This window comes from Entelurus aequoreus, linkage group LG12, assembly GCF_033978785.1.
Source record: "Entelurus aequoreus isolate RoL-2023_Sb linkage group LG12, RoL_Eaeq_v1.1, whole genome shotgun sequence".
In the NCBI taxonomy this organism is placed as follows: Eukaryota; Metazoa; Chordata; class Actinopteri; order Syngnathiformes; family Syngnathidae; genus Entelurus; species Entelurus aequoreus.
The window spans coordinates 10,576,564-10,591,560 of record NC_084742.1 but is presented as its reverse complement, the minus strand read 5'-3'; the positions used below and the strand labels follow the sequence as shown (position 1 = coordinate 10,591,560).

Genomic DNA, 14,997 nt, shown 5'->3' with positions numbered 1-14,997 from the left:
GCATAAAGAAAGACGTGTCAGGCTGAGTCTATTTTCAGCTCGGGAGAATTTGAAGTCACTCACGTTGGTCCACTTGGAGAAGTCGGAAGCGTCCGGGAGCATCGTCAGCTCCTGGAAACAGCCGGAAAACAACAATCGGTGCAAAGGTCAAACACGCAAATCATGCTATTGTTCTAATCCAGACCTGGGCAAGTTGAGGCCCGGGGGCCACATGGAAGTTAAGTATTTCAATCTGGCCCGCCGGACATTCCCAAATAATTTTTTTTAGATTTTTAAGATGGAAAGTGTAGCTGCCATTATGATGTGCAGTGATGTTTTCAAATGAGCGTAAGTCTTCAACTATACAAAGTATTTCAATGGTTGGGATCTGCGCTTTTGCATGATATACTAGTTACTATGGTAATTAATTAGTTATTATGGTAATCTAAGTCACAGCAGCTCCGACGAGGCACCAAGCAGTGGGGGTGGGGAGCGTTTCCACAGAGTGTCAGCCTGAAATGCGGGTGTCAGGGACAGACATGGAAGGAGATTTTCACAACAAAGTTCTCAAGCTTAGTTATATAACAGATTGTATATTGTATTTTTACCCTTTGCGTTCATATTTCGGGACGGTATAGCTCGGTTGGTAGAGCGGCCGTGCCAGCAACTTGAGGGTTGCAGGTTCCATCCCCGCTTCCGCCATCCTAGTCACTGCCGTTGTGTCCTTGGGCAAGACACTTTACCCACCTGCTCCCAGTGACACCCACACTGGTTTAAATGTAACTTAGATATTGGGTTTCACGATGTAAAGCGCTTTGAGTCACTTGAGAAAATGCGCTATATAAATGTAATTCACTTCACTTATTTCGCTGTTTGTCGCATTTTTTGTTGCATTTTTGTCGCGTTTTGCTTGATTGTAAAATATGTCGATTGAGAGGGGGTTTGACGTTCATATGTTGTCAATATTCAGTGTTTTATAGTTCATAGAAACATTTTAAATTCCAGTCCATTTTTTAAGGCGGTCTGTCAAAACCTTTTTTAGCATTCATCCATCCATCCATTTTCTACCGCTTATTCCCTTCGGGGTCGCGGGGGGCGCTGGAGCCTATCTCAGCTACAATCGGGCGGGAGGCGGGGTACACCCTGGACAAGTCGCCACCTCATCGCAGGGCCAACACAGATAGACAGACAACATTCACACCCACATTCACACACTAGGGCCAATTTAGGGTTGCCAATCAGCCTATCCCCAGGTGCATGTTTTTGGAGGTGGGAGGAAGCCGGAGTACCCGGAGGGAACCCACGCAGTCACGGGGAGAACATGCAAACTCCACACAGAAAGATCCCGAGGCCGGGATTGAACTCACGACTACTCAGGACCTTCGTATTGTGAGGCAATCAGACATTATTGTGAGGTTTTGTATTAGTGTTCCTAAAAATAGATATACCGGCCCTCAGACACATTTATTTCTCTAAATTTGGCCCCCCAGTCAAAATAATTGTTCTAATCTGTCACCTGCTGAATGCTGCCGTAACACAAGCGTCCGTTTCCCGCGTAGCCGTCATCACACACGCATGTCCACTCGGATGACCTCAGCTTGCAGCTGGCCTGAGGACAAAGGCGACCTAGGTCACGTGACACCTCTAACAAAATCAACATTGGCTCGGAGTGGACTCACCAGGAAGTGACAACCGCCGCTCTGGCTGACACACTGATTGACACCTTCACACTCACGACCGTTTCCTAGGTAACCGCCTTTACATGTGCAGTCGTTCTGACAAATCACACCATTTAATTGTTGATTTTTTCTTAACGACAACCAAGCTGCGTCGCCAAGGTTACCTGTCCAGGTCCCACGTAGACGCAGGTGGCGTCGGGGTGGCAGCCACCGCGGTCATCAGCAAAACAGTTGTTGATTGGCTGACATTCGTCTTCATCTTCCTGCCACCCGGACAGACACTGGCAGGAGCGTGTGGCCGGGCCCGTCTTTACACACCTGGCCTGCAGGGGTCACAACAGCTGAGTTGCAATTAAAAGTACAAAACAACAAAAAACAGGAATTTGTGTTTTTAACGAGTCACAAAAAGAACCGTTAAAATATCAACCAAAGCCCCGTCTTACATTGTCACTACAACCGCCTCGGAGTGGAGGAGCACACGGATCCGATTCCACACAAGTGATTCCATCGCCTTGGTATCCAGGTCGACAGACACACCTAAGATACAAAAGATAAGTGCTGCTGCATTGTGGGTAACGGAGAAAACTACGGGGCTCACATACTTTGGGGTGCCCTGGCTGAAGTCGCAGTCTGCGTGGGCGTGGCAGAACTGGGCCAGAGCTCCACACGGCGCCGTCCTGCGTTCACAGAAGCGACCCGTGAAACCCGAATGGCAGGAGTCCGGCTTGCAGCGTCCGTCGGAATCGGGTCGATTGTCGCACAGCCCGTGGATGCAAGGACACGCTGCGCAAACACACGTAAGCTGGCATCACCCCGACAACAGGCAAGAAGGATGCCGCTGAGGAACTCCACTCACTGGAGTCACAATCGGGTCCAAATTTGTTCAAGGATGCGCAAAACTGACAACGAGAGCCTCTGAGGTTTGACGGACAGCTGCATGTACCGTTTCCCTCAATGCCGTCGAAACACTGAAACAATCATGTCCACGTTACTGACCACACTTGGCAGCAGCCTTCTTTCTTAGTGCTGCTCAAAAGGAAAACTGCACTTTTTTTGTCCATTGCCCACAATCTCTAGTTGAGAATAGAACACATGTCTTACCCTATTGCAGGGGTCGGCAACCCAAAATGTTGAAAGAGCCATATTGGACCAAAAATACAAAAAAAAAATCTGTCTGGAGCCGCAAAAAATTAAAAGCCATATTACATGTGTCATGAGATATAAATTTAATGAAGATGACTTAAAGGAAACTAAATGAGCTCAAATATAGCTACAAATGAGGCATAATGATGCAATATGTACATATCGCTGGCCTAAATAGCATGTTAGCATCGATTAGCTTGCAGTCATGCAGTGACCAAATATGTCTGATTAGCACTCCACACAAGTCAATAACATCAACAAAACTCACCTTTGTGCACTCATGCACAACGTTAAAAGTGTGGTGGACAAAATGAGACAGAAAAAGAAGTGGCATAAAACACGTCCTAGAAAGTCGGAGAAATGTATACATGTAAACAAACTATACGGTGAGTTCAAGGACCGCCAAAATAAGTAGGACAAAACGGCGCTCGCCAAATACTCGAATGAGTGAAGCATATTTAATATAAACAGTGTGATTTATAACAATTAGGGAGGTTTGTGTCATGTTTGTCCTCCTACAGAAACCATACTAAAACAAAAAAATAGATTTTTTTCCCCCTCATCTTTTTCCATTCTTCATACATTTTTGAAAAATCTCCAGAGAGCCACTAGGGTGGCGCTAAAGAGCCGCATGCGGCTCTAGAGCCGCGGGTTGCCGACCCCCGCTCTATTGAGTGTGTTCTAAAATTGTAAAGAGTGAAAAACTGTTAGTACAAGGCGGTAATGGTGATTCATCTATTCCGCCTATACTGCGCTGTAGAAAAACATCCAAAAACAGTCGAAACGGCGCCTTGTTTACATGCGTGACCTGCACAATAACCAAGCTATAGCAACATTGTTATTATAGGAGCTAACACTGAGGAACTATCGTAATTTCCAGGTTATAGAGCACACCCAAATATAAGCTGCACCCACCTAATTTTTCGACTCATTTTATTATGTACAGTATAGGCCAAAAGTTTGGACACACTTTCTCATTCAATGGGTTTTCTTTATTTTCATGGCTATTTACATTGTAGATTGCCACTGTAGGCATCAAAACTATGAATGAACACATGTGGAGTTATGTACAAAAAAGGGATAGTAGAAAAAAAAGGTGAAATAACTGAAAACATGTTTTATATTCTAGTTTGTTCAAAATAGACACCCTTTGCTCTGATTACTGCTTGGCACACTCTTGGCATTCTCTCGATGAGCTTCAAGAAATGGTTTTCACTTCACAGGTGCGCTTGAAGCTCATCGAGAGAATGCCGAGAGTGTGCAAATAAGAAGGTGTGTCCAAACTTTTGGCCTGTACTGTACACATATTGGTCACACAAGTCTATAAGACGCAGGTGTACTCATAAAAAAATTACAATTAATATTAAATATATTAAAATATTTACACAGGCGCTTATGTTTATTCACACCAAATTTAACATGGCATTAAGTGGCTTACCAGAGAGGTCACTGAGAGCAGTCTTTGTCCTTCTCCTCCTCCTGCACACAGAAAATGCTGAAGTTGTCTTCTTCGGTGCATGGCGGTCATTTTGGGGCCCGTTAATGGTGGTGGATTTATGTTCCTTGCGGCGGCTGTTTCCTTTTTCGATAGCCGGGTCTGTCACCTTTGGCTTTGGGGCTGCGCCTTGTGCATTTCGTCGTTGCTTCTACATGATGATGGCGAGGGCATTACACGCTAAATGGCTGACTGAATGATTGTGTGAGTGTATTTGATTTAATGTGAACAATTTCATTGGTCTAATGTCACTTGTTCACCAATAGGTCTGATCTTGATGAGGCAACATTTTTTTGATGCATGTGACTTGTCCGTAGCATTGTATAAAGCGCAGGGTTTAAATTGTGGGGGGAAAAGTCCTGAAATGATGGTACTTTTCTGGCATCATCACACATTGTATTGCTCACACTGCTACTCCGACCTTTAGCGAGTAGCCAGCTACTAGCAAGCTTGAGATGCTAATAACATTGTTTGCTACCCGCAATAAAATAACGAAGAAGGATCTTTAGCAGCTTCTACTGTTGCTGTGTTGTCTTTGAATTAGGAAAACGTAATACCAGGTTATAAATCATGCATCTCGCCTGCGTAGTAGAAAGTTGTGAAAATCCACATGCTACCAACTCGATGGTTCTCAAATTGTCGTTTTTAGCATTTTAGCAGGAAGCACATTTGAGGAGTGAGCATTGTTCTGAATTTAGCAGCTGTAAGAGAGTACATGTGCTGTAAAATACAACCATCCCATCAATCGGCATCAGAGTGAGAACGGACTTTGTAATTTAATGTTTTATGTTCTTATTTGAAACGTTTAGAAAAAATGCTACATGATAATGCTCCACGGCTATCACTAAGTCTGCCGTTAGTGGTAGCAAACAGAAAGTGCTCGCTACGTTGTTGTTTATAGAAGTAGCGTTCGTTGCTATGTGCTCTGTAAAATCAATGGGCCTAAGAAAGAAGTTACAGTAATGCCCAAAATGACTAAAATACTGTAAATATTATATGTTATCATGACATTACATACATACTTAAAGCATGTAAATAAAATGTTGTTGGAGGATTTTTGAAGGGCTTTATAGGGAGGCATAGTCGTGACATGAGAGTTTGGACTTTATTATTAGTTTCTGTATCATTACCTGTCTCTTATTTTTGTCGACCTCCACCACTTCCCTAGTCTGAGCGCTGGCTCCCTCACCAGCCCCTAATTGGCAACCAGGGACAGGTGTGTCTTGATTGCCAATTAGGGATGCCTTATGTTTATTTTGCTTTGTACCTTAACGTACCATTGCGTTCCCCCTGCTTCCTGTGTATGGTTACTTTTTGTGTACTTTCCTGCTGCACTATTCCTGTTGCATCTTCCCTAATAAAAGGGTTTTCATCTGAACTTTGCCTGCTGTCTTTGCATCCTGGGGTCCAGAACAAAAACAACAACCTGAGAAGGTGACAGGAACACTTGGTATCCCCAATACCTGCAATGTTAGACGCTGACCTTTTACTGGCAGTTTTTCATTAACTAGATTAAAACGCACATAAAAGGGAAATACTTGTGTGTTCTTGTCTTAAAGGGATTGTGAACAATGGGACAGTTCCCAAAAAAAGTGCAGTTTTCCTTTAAGTACCTCACACTTCTTAAAAAATGTCTCACCTGACCATGTCCTGAACATGGCATCTGGTGTCCTCCGGGACACGGCTTGCAGTCTGGACCGAAGAAGCCTTTACAGCAGACGGGAGTCTGAAACAGGTCGTATTATTCCAGATACGTTAATGCATCGATTGTACTCCTGTGACTGCAGCAGACGGATCGTTGCTGCTACTGTGAGGACACCACCCTAAGACAAAGCTTTGTATACCGTGACAGTGACATTGCAGCGTGGCGAGCATCCGGTCACCGGGAAACCCAACGGCGAGCCACCAAAGGAGAGAGTGTAAAGACAGCCGAAGAAATGGGAGCCCTGAACGAGCACAGAGAAGAAACAAAGATGAAGAAGAAGAGTGGTAGTATTGGCGGCAAGAAAGCAGAGTGTGACGTCTCACCGTGTGGACGCCGCCTGGCGAGCACTGTGACAGACTGACTTTGGAGCAGCTCACACATTTGCCCTGAAACGTCACCGCACAGAAAAGGAAAGTCAGGTGATCCTAACAGGAGCTTTCACAGAACCACACAAAAGAAAAGTCTTGTTGCAAGTCACCATGGTGATCTTGGTCTCCGTGACGTCACACCTTTGAGGCAGCAGGGGCTCGATGGATGCCGGCATTAGAACCGTGTCAATCACGTACAGACGACCATTCTTCGCCATCACATCGGCCTCCAACACGGCCGCCGTGTTCACCAACACCTGACCCTGACAATTTATCAACGCAACTCAGTCCATATGTCGATAACCAGCCATCAACAATCAGCAAGAAGCAATCGTTCCATTGAAAATGTCAATATCAGTTGACAGTTTGATACAAGCAACCGATCCACTCCAAACTCACGTTTTGGGTGACGTTGATGCTCAGCACCTGATTGGCCATCGTGACAAGTCGAGGGCCGGACACGGCGTTGAAGACATCCAACTTGCGGGACAAACATGAGTCATTGTTCATGCACGTGATCAATTAATAAAGAGTGAAAGATTGTCAGGTGGAGTCTTACCTGCGTGGACGCCACAAAGTGATTCCTTAGAAGCTCCAACCGCTTTGTAGCGCCCTGAGAGTGAAGCAAAGATCCCTGCAGATGTCATTCTCCACGAGTCAAAGACATTTTAGCACAGCAGAACCTGTTTATGTCAAAACCCCTCGGAGTCGGTAACTGATGTCGACATAAGTGGTTGTTTACTTAACCGGAAATTAAATGAAATTGTTTACAATATTAAAGGACTTTTGTTGAAAGGTTTTTCTCCATTTATGCATATTTGTGTATCTTTTCATAGTAACAAACCCTTTAACGTCAACTTATTAACAATAAGAACACGGTGGACTGGACTTTGTGAGTTGATCCACACAGATGTGTTGTCGACATAAGCGGCAACGACTTATCTTGGTTCCACTATAGTAAAAGTCAATAAAGTACAAACCCCAAAACCAGTGAAGTTGGCACGTTGTGTAAATCGTAAATAAAAACAATACAATGATTTGCAAATCCTTGTCAACCTATATTCAATTGATCAGACTGCAAAGACAAGATACTTAAAGTTAGAACTGGAAAACTTCGTTAATTTTTGCAAATATTAGCTCTTTTTGAATTTGATGCCTGCAACATGTTTAAAACAGCTGGCACTAGTGGCAAAAAAGACTGAGAAAGTTGAGGAATGCTCATCAAACACTTAGTTGGAAAATCCCACAGGTGAACAAGCTAATTGGGAACAGGTGGGTGCCATGATTGGGTATAAAAGCAGCTTCCATAAAATGCTCAGTCATTCACAAACAAGGATGGGGAGAGGGTCACCACTTTGTGAACAAATGTGTGAGCAAATTGTCAAGCAGTTTAAGAAAAACATTTCTCAACGAGCTATTGCAAGGAATTTAGGGATTTCACCATATAAGGTCTGTAATATCATCAAAAGGTTCAGAGAATCTGGAGAAATCACTTCACGTAACATTGAATGCCTGTGACCTTGGATCCCTCAGGCGGTACTGCATCAAAAACCGACATCAGTGTGTAAAGGGTATCACCACATGGGCTCAGGAACATTTCAGAAAACCACTGTCAGTAACTACAGTTCGTCGCTACATCTGTAAGGGCAAGTTAAAACTCTACTATGCAAAGCAAAAGCCATTTATCAACAACACCCAAAAACGCCGCCGAGCTCATCTAAGATAGACTGATGCAAAGTGGAAAAGTGCTCTGTGGTCTGACGAGTCCACATTTCAAATTTTTTTTGGAAACTGTGGACGTCGTGTCCTCCGGAACAAAGACGAAAAGAACAATCCGGATTGTTCTGGGCGCAAAGTTCAAAAGCCAGCATCTATGATCTATTAGTGCCCAAGGCATGGGTAACTTACACATCTGTGAAGGCGCCATTAATGCTGAAAGGTACATACAGGTTTTGGAGCAACATATGTTGCCATCCAAGCAACGTTACCATGGACGCCCCTGCTTATTTCAGCAAGACAATGCCAAGCCACGTGTTACAACAGCGTGGCTTCATAGTAAAAGAGTGCGGGTACTAGACTGGCCTGCCTGTAGTCCAGACCTGTCTCCCATTGAAAATGTGTGGCGCATTATGAAACCTAAAATACCACAACGGAGACCCCCGGACTGTTGAACAACTTAAGCTGTACATCAAGCAAGAATGGGAAATAATTCCACCTGAAAAGCTTCAAAAATTGGTCTCCTCAGTTCCCAAACGTTAACTGAATGTTGTTAAAAGGAAAGGCCATGTAATGTAAAAATGCCCCTGTGCCAACTTTTTTGCAATGTGTTGCTGCCATTAAATTCTAAGTTAATGATTATTTGCAAAAAAAAAACAACAAGTTTCTCAGTTCTAACATTAAATATCTTGTCTTTGCAGTCTATGATTTGCAAATCATTGTATTCTGTTTTTATTTACGAATTACACAACGTGCCAAATTCACTGGTATTGGGTTTTGTAGATCTTAAAACAGGTCAAATGACGCCATCAGCTCACCGCAACGCTGCGCAGGTATTCCAGGTGACCATCTAACATGTCTTCAAAGGCCGAGCTGACAGGGGCAAAGACCGTCACCTGACCTGGGGCGTCCAAGATGGAAGCCAGGTCGACGGTCTGCGGTCAGGAAGAAAAAAAAAACAGATGAACCCGACACTGACATCGCATCCTGCCTTGGTGTTGCATAAGACCTTGGATTCGGACTTACCTCCAGTAAAGAACTGAATGTCCCAAACTTGCCGTAGTCGGACACAATCTTGATTAAGTTCTCCTAAAGACACATAAACACAGGTTTCCGTCTCCAACTTGGGCTGTGTTGACAGGAAGTGACTCACCTTAACATCGCTCTCCACTGTAGCGGCGACACTGTCCATCAGTTTGTTGATGATGTGGATTATTCCATTGGAGGCGACTAGGTCAGACTGGATGACCACACCCCTCTTCCTGCTGCCGTGGATTCGGATCGTAGTCTGCGAGTCCTGTAGAAGAAGGACGGTGAGAGACTTCCTGACAAGTTCTTAGACTCATGGCTTGCTCAAGTCCCACCCTGTCAGACGTGTCACTTTCCGCCGACTTCCCCGTCAGCGTATAGAAGACGTCATTCTTTTTAAGCGTGTCAGATGTCATCACCCCGGCAACCAGGTGCATCTTACACAGGTACTTGGCTTTGGCCGAGTTGACAGTCAAAGCCCGCAGCTGCACACAATACGTACTTAAACAGGAAGTCGATGTTTCCGCAAACAAAAAGGACTAAATAGAAATCCTCACCGACAGTCCTCTGAAACCTCGATTGATTGGAACGAAAAGCGTGAAAGGACCCAAGTTCTGCAGGGGCCATGACACAGAACCTGGTCAGAAGCATCAGCGTAAAACATTAGACTTTGTCGCCAGGATGCTGTCCAATCAGTGAGGGTGTTCTGTTGTCACGTTAAGATCATGTCATCATCCTACCGAAGAGTGTGATGGCGTTGGTCAGCTGACCACTCCACTGGCCGCCCGGTTCCGTGTTGAGCTCGTAGAGACGTTGCATTATGTTACCGTAGCAAACTTTGCCATCGCCATGGTAACCTTGGAGACAAGTGCACCTGAAAGAAAGTTGCTCAGCATCTGGACCAACGCCAAATTAGTTTAACTGTGAACCAAAAAGGCGACTGACTGGACTCGTCCTGGTTTCACTGTGGTGCAGTTGGCGTTCTTGTGGCATGAATCGGGTGTGCACGAATCCGCCAGGTGACAACCGCCATCCGCCGACTTGTCAAGCCCGGGAAGACACTCGCAGTGAGACTAAAACAAACATTCCATTTAAGAAGTCACGTCCTGTTCTTGAACATGTCCCACATTTTCGCACCTTGCCCGGTCCATCATAGACACAGTGGCTGGACACAGCCGAGCAGCCGCCCTGATTGGTCTGACACGGGTCGACAGCCATGCAGACCCGCCCGTCCCCGCTGTAACCTTGGTTACAAGCACAAATGTGCTGGTTTGGCCCCGAGTGGATACAGGTGGCGTGCACATGACACACTTTCTTCACACATGGGTTTATGGCTGATGGAAACATAGTCAAATTAATTTCCTTGCATTCTGTCGTCGTATCTGATGGGAGTTTTTGTACCACCGACTCACATAAACAATCGTCGCCGGACTTCCGGTATCCGAGGAGACACTGACAGACCAGGCGACCCGTCAGAGCTTCTTCCATGCAACGCGACTTAGACGGGCACTGAAGGGAAGCACACGCCGGAAGCTCTGCGGGAACCAGGCAACAACGAGTGTTGAGGCGACGGAGTGCAGATGACAGGAGACAGAAAAGACAGGAGAAAACTCACCTCGATCGCACTTTGGGCCCGTGTAACCGGAGAAACAGGTGCATGTGCCGTCACCTTTGAGGCCGCCATCACACAAGCCGTGAACACACGAACAGACTGGACACATAACAACGCATTACAAGTCGCAACCGGAAACATACCAGAAGATCTTTAACATGTTCACCAGGTAGCTTACCTGCGCTACAGGTGGGACCGTATCGACCCACTTCACAGTCCTCACACGCTGTACCTGCAAATCCCACCTGGCAGAATGGCACACCCAAAAGGACAAGGGATCAACATGCAATCTACATGGAAGCTATATGTAGTCAACATGGAGTCTATGTGGTATCAACATGGAATCAACATGGAAACAACATAGTATCAATATGGACTCTACATGGAATCAACATAAGATCAATATTGAATAAGCATGGAATCAATATGAAATCAACATAGGATCAATACTGAATAAGCATGGAATCAATATGAAATCAACATAGGTCACCATGTAATCAATATGGAATCCAAATGGAATCAACATAGTAATAATATGAGGTCAACAATTAGTCTACACATGGGATCTACATGGTACAACAAGGAATCAATATTAAATCAGCATGGAATCTGCATGTAATCAACATGGATTCTGCATGTAATCAACATTGATTCTGCATTGATTCAACATGAAATCAATGTGTCGTCATCATGCATTCAGCATGGAATCACTATAAATCAACATGGGAATCAGCATGAAATCAACATGGATTCAACATGGAGTCTATGTGGAATCAATATGGGATCAACATGAAGTCTACATGGAATAAACATAGGATCCATATTGAATAAGCATGGAATCAATATGAAATCAACATAGGTCAACATGTAATCAATATGGAATCAGCATGGAATTCAAATGGAATCAACATAGTAATAATATGAGATCAACAATTAGTCTACACATGGGATCTAAATGGTATAACATGGAATCAATATTGAATCAGCACGGAATCTGCACATAATCAACATGGATTCAGCCTGGATTCTACATTAAATCTATGTGTCATCATCATGCATTCAACATGGAATCACTATATATCAACATGGGAATCAGCATGAAATCAACATGGATTCAGCATGGAGGATACGGAATCAATGTGGAATCAGCATGGTATCGACATGGAATCTGCATGGATCCAACATGGAATGCGAATGGAATCAACATAGTAATCATAGTAATAATATGAGGTCAACAATTAGTCTACATATAGGATCTACATGGTATGACATGGAATCAATATTGAATCAGCACGGAATCTGCACGTAATCAACATGGATTCAGCATGGATGATATGGAATCAATGTGGACTCAGCGTGATATCGACATGGAATCTGCATGGATCCAACATGGAATGCCAATGGAATCAACATTGTAATAATATGAGCTCAACAATTAGTCTACACATGGGATCTACATGGTACAACAAGGAATCAATATTGAATCAGCATAGGATCAATACTGAATGGATTCTGCATGGATTCAACATGAAATCAGTGTGTCGTCATCGTGCATTCAGCATGGAATCACTATAAATCAATATGGGAATCAACATGAAATCAACATGGATTCAACATGGAGTCTGTGTGGTATCAATATGGAATCCACATGGAAACAACTTAGTATCAATATGGAATCAATATGAGATCAACATGGAGTCTACATGGAATCTACATGGAATCAACATGAAATCAACATAGGATCAATACTGAATAAGCATGGAATCAATATGAAATAAACATATTAATAATATGAGATCAACAATTAGTCTACACATGGGATCTACAAGGTATTACTTTACTTTACTATTACTTCTAGACCTCCAACCCAGATCCCACCTCACTCCTACCCACTTCTCTAAAGTGGGCTGGCTCAAGGTGGAGGACAGAGTTAAACAACTTGCACTGAGCCTAGTCTATAAAATCCACTACACCTCCCTGATACCGAAGTACATGTCAAACTACTTCCATAACCACAACACCAGGGGGTGCTCCACTAACCACGTTAAACCCAGATTCCGAACTAACAAAGGTCTTAACTCATTCTCTTTCTATGCCACATCAATGTGGAATGCGCTCCCAACAGGTATAAAAGAAAGGGCATCTCTATCCTCCTTCAAAACCGCAATAAAAGTTCACCTCCAGGCAGCTACAACCCTAAACTAACACCCTCCCCGGATTGCTAATAATCAAATGTAAACAATCAAATGCAGATACTTTTTCTTTTTCTTATGCCTTCTGATCTCTCTCTCTCTCTCTCTCTCTCTCTCTCTCTCTCTCTCTCTCTCTCTCTCTCTCTCTCTCTCTCTCTCTCTCTATGTCCACTACTTGATGTCCATATCCCCACCCCCCCCTCCCTCCACACCCCTGATTGTAAATAATGTAAATAATTCAATGTGATTATCTTGTGTGATGACTGTATTATGATGATAGTATATATGATAGTATATATCTGTATCATGAATCAATTTAAGTGGACCCCAACTTAAACAAGTTGAAAAACTTATTCGGGTGTTACCATTTAGTGGTCAATTGTACGGAATATGTACTTCACTGTGCAACCTACTAATAAAAGTCTCAATCAATCAATCAAAAAGTATAACATAAATATTGAATCAGCATGGAATCTGCATGTAATCAACATGGATTCCGCATGCATTCAACATGAAATCAATGTGTCGTCATCGTGCATTCAGCATGGAATCGCTATAAATAACATGGGAATCAGCACGAAATCAACATGGATTCAGCATGGAGGATATGGAATGAGCATGGTATCGACATGGAATCTGCATGGATCCAACATGGAATGCCAATGGAATCAACATGGTGTCACTATGGAATCACCATTGAATCATCATGGAATCTGCACGGATTCAACATGGTGTCAATATGGGATCACCATTGAATCAACATGGAATCTGTATGGACTCAACATGGAATTGACGTGGAATAAGCATGGTTTAAGCATGGAATTAACATGGATTCAATGTGGAGTAGACATGAACTCAATGAGTCGTCTGCATGGTATCAACATGGATTCAGCTTCCAGTAAATATGGAGTCAAGAGATGTGTTACCTGACAGCTGCAGGTTCCGTTCCCTCCCAGTCCATCAGAACAAGATCCTCTGTTGCTGCAAGGTCGTTCCGCCTCTTCTGGACATTCTGACACACAAACAGGAAGTTGTGAGAAAACATGTGCTTCCTCCATTTCCACTTCCTGATGTCAACATCACGTCATCTCCCCCAAACGACCGACAGTGGGCTCTAGGCCTGGTTCAGTAACACGGTGATGTCAGCACATTTTGGAACTGCTGACACAGGCATGAAAGCCGGAAGGAAGTCGCACCTCTAACCGGACTACTTCCTTTCATCACATGAGCTTTCAAACATGTCAAATATCAAGTAGTACAATGAGTCGTAGTAGTATTTACCAGTACAGTCAGGTCCCCAGTATCCTGGACAGCACTTTTTAAGCTCTGCTTCCTTGTAGCACTCAAAGGAACAACCAGTGATTGACAGCTTTAAGGTCGCGCTACGGATGTAATACCTGCACACGCACACACAAATCAATGTGGTTGTCTCAGATTTGAAGCAATTCAGTTGAAATTAATCATGCGACTCACTGGCAGTCCTGTGTCGGGGCACCAGGTGTCCTCTTGTAGCCGGTAGAACACGACAAGATGGTGGTCAGGCTGCACGAGTGACATGACGTGCGCGTCCGTAACACCGTCGAGTTGGAACACCAGTTCTAAAAGACAGACTTTTACTTTGAAAGGCTACTGGACCAGGACAGAGGGACGTCCCCGACAGAAGGTCAATTGATGAGCATGTCAACATTCAGCACCTCACAATGAATGAACCAGAAGAACATGTGACCTCTGACCTGTTTTGATGTCACTTCACTCATCATCATCATCATCGTCGTCAAAACGGCGGTCCACAAAGTGGCGAGTGGCTGTGACGTCTGCATGGCGACGTCCTTGCTGTCTCATGTCCCCCTTGTGTGTGTGTGTCTCGTCTTTTTATGCTCGACCACCAGGACCCCCCCCCTAGTCCCACACCCCTTGTTACCCATGCCCACCGCCAGGACCCCCTAACCTCCTGTCCCTCAAGCTTCCTGACAAGAAAAAGTGCTGACTTGCATGTTTTGTATCTTCTTGTTCATCTTGAAAATGCTCATTTACTCACAAAGTATTCCCGCACTCACACAGAACAAATTCCTGTGTGTG

At 44.1% G+C, this 14,997-nt stretch overlaps 1 protein-coding gene across 1 annotated transcript in view; it reads right to left on the bottom strand.

Moving 5' to 3' along the window:
• stab2 (stabilin 2) overlaps positions 1–14,782 on the bottom strand; it is a 41,731-nt gene extending 26,949 nt beyond the window's left edge. The window contains exons 1-28 of the mRNA XM_062064668.1: positions 14,652–14,782; positions 14,392–14,516; positions 14,200–14,315; positions 13,845–13,930; positions 10,905–10,971; positions 10,730–10,825; positions 10,527–10,649; positions 10,252–10,448; positions 10,060–10,187; positions 9,855–9,988; positions 9,672–9,751; positions 9,450–9,599; positions 9,239–9,382; positions 9,112–9,174; positions 8,904–9,020; positions 6,929–6,982; positions 6,769–6,849; positions 6,480–6,632; positions 6,325–6,387; positions 6,141–6,242; positions 5,936–6,022; positions 2,515–2,626; positions 2,261–2,441; positions 2,102–2,195; positions 1,823–1,981; positions 1,659–1,754; positions 1,496–1,588; positions 64–111 (exon numbers count right to left, since the gene is read on the bottom strand). Of these exons, the coding sequence (XP_061920652.1) occupies positions 64–111; positions 1,496–1,588; positions 1,659–1,754; positions 1,823–1,981; positions 2,102–2,195; positions 2,261–2,441; positions 2,515–2,626; positions 5,936–6,022; positions 6,141–6,242; positions 6,325–6,387; positions 6,480–6,632; positions 6,769–6,849; positions 6,929–6,982; positions 8,904–9,020; positions 9,112–9,174; positions 9,239–9,382; positions 9,450–9,599; positions 9,672–9,751; positions 9,855–9,988; positions 10,060–10,187; positions 10,252–10,448; positions 10,527–10,649; positions 10,730–10,825; positions 10,905–10,971; positions 13,845–13,930; positions 14,200–14,315; positions 14,392–14,516; positions 14,652–14,738 (3,036 nt within the window). The 5' untranslated portion in view covers positions 14,739–14,782. The remainder of the gene's footprint in view (positions 1–63; positions 112–1,495; positions 1,589–1,658; positions 1,755–1,822; positions 1,982–2,101; positions 2,196–2,260; positions 2,442–2,514; positions 2,627–5,935; positions 6,023–6,140; positions 6,243–6,324; positions 6,388–6,479; positions 6,633–6,768; positions 6,850–6,928; positions 6,983–8,903; positions 9,021–9,111; positions 9,175–9,238; positions 9,383–9,449; positions 9,600–9,671; positions 9,752–9,854; positions 9,989–10,059; positions 10,188–10,251; positions 10,449–10,526; positions 10,650–10,729; positions 10,826–10,904; positions 10,972–13,844; positions 13,931–14,199; positions 14,316–14,391; positions 14,517–14,651) is intronic.
• Positions 14,783–14,997: the final 215 nt, after the last annotated feature.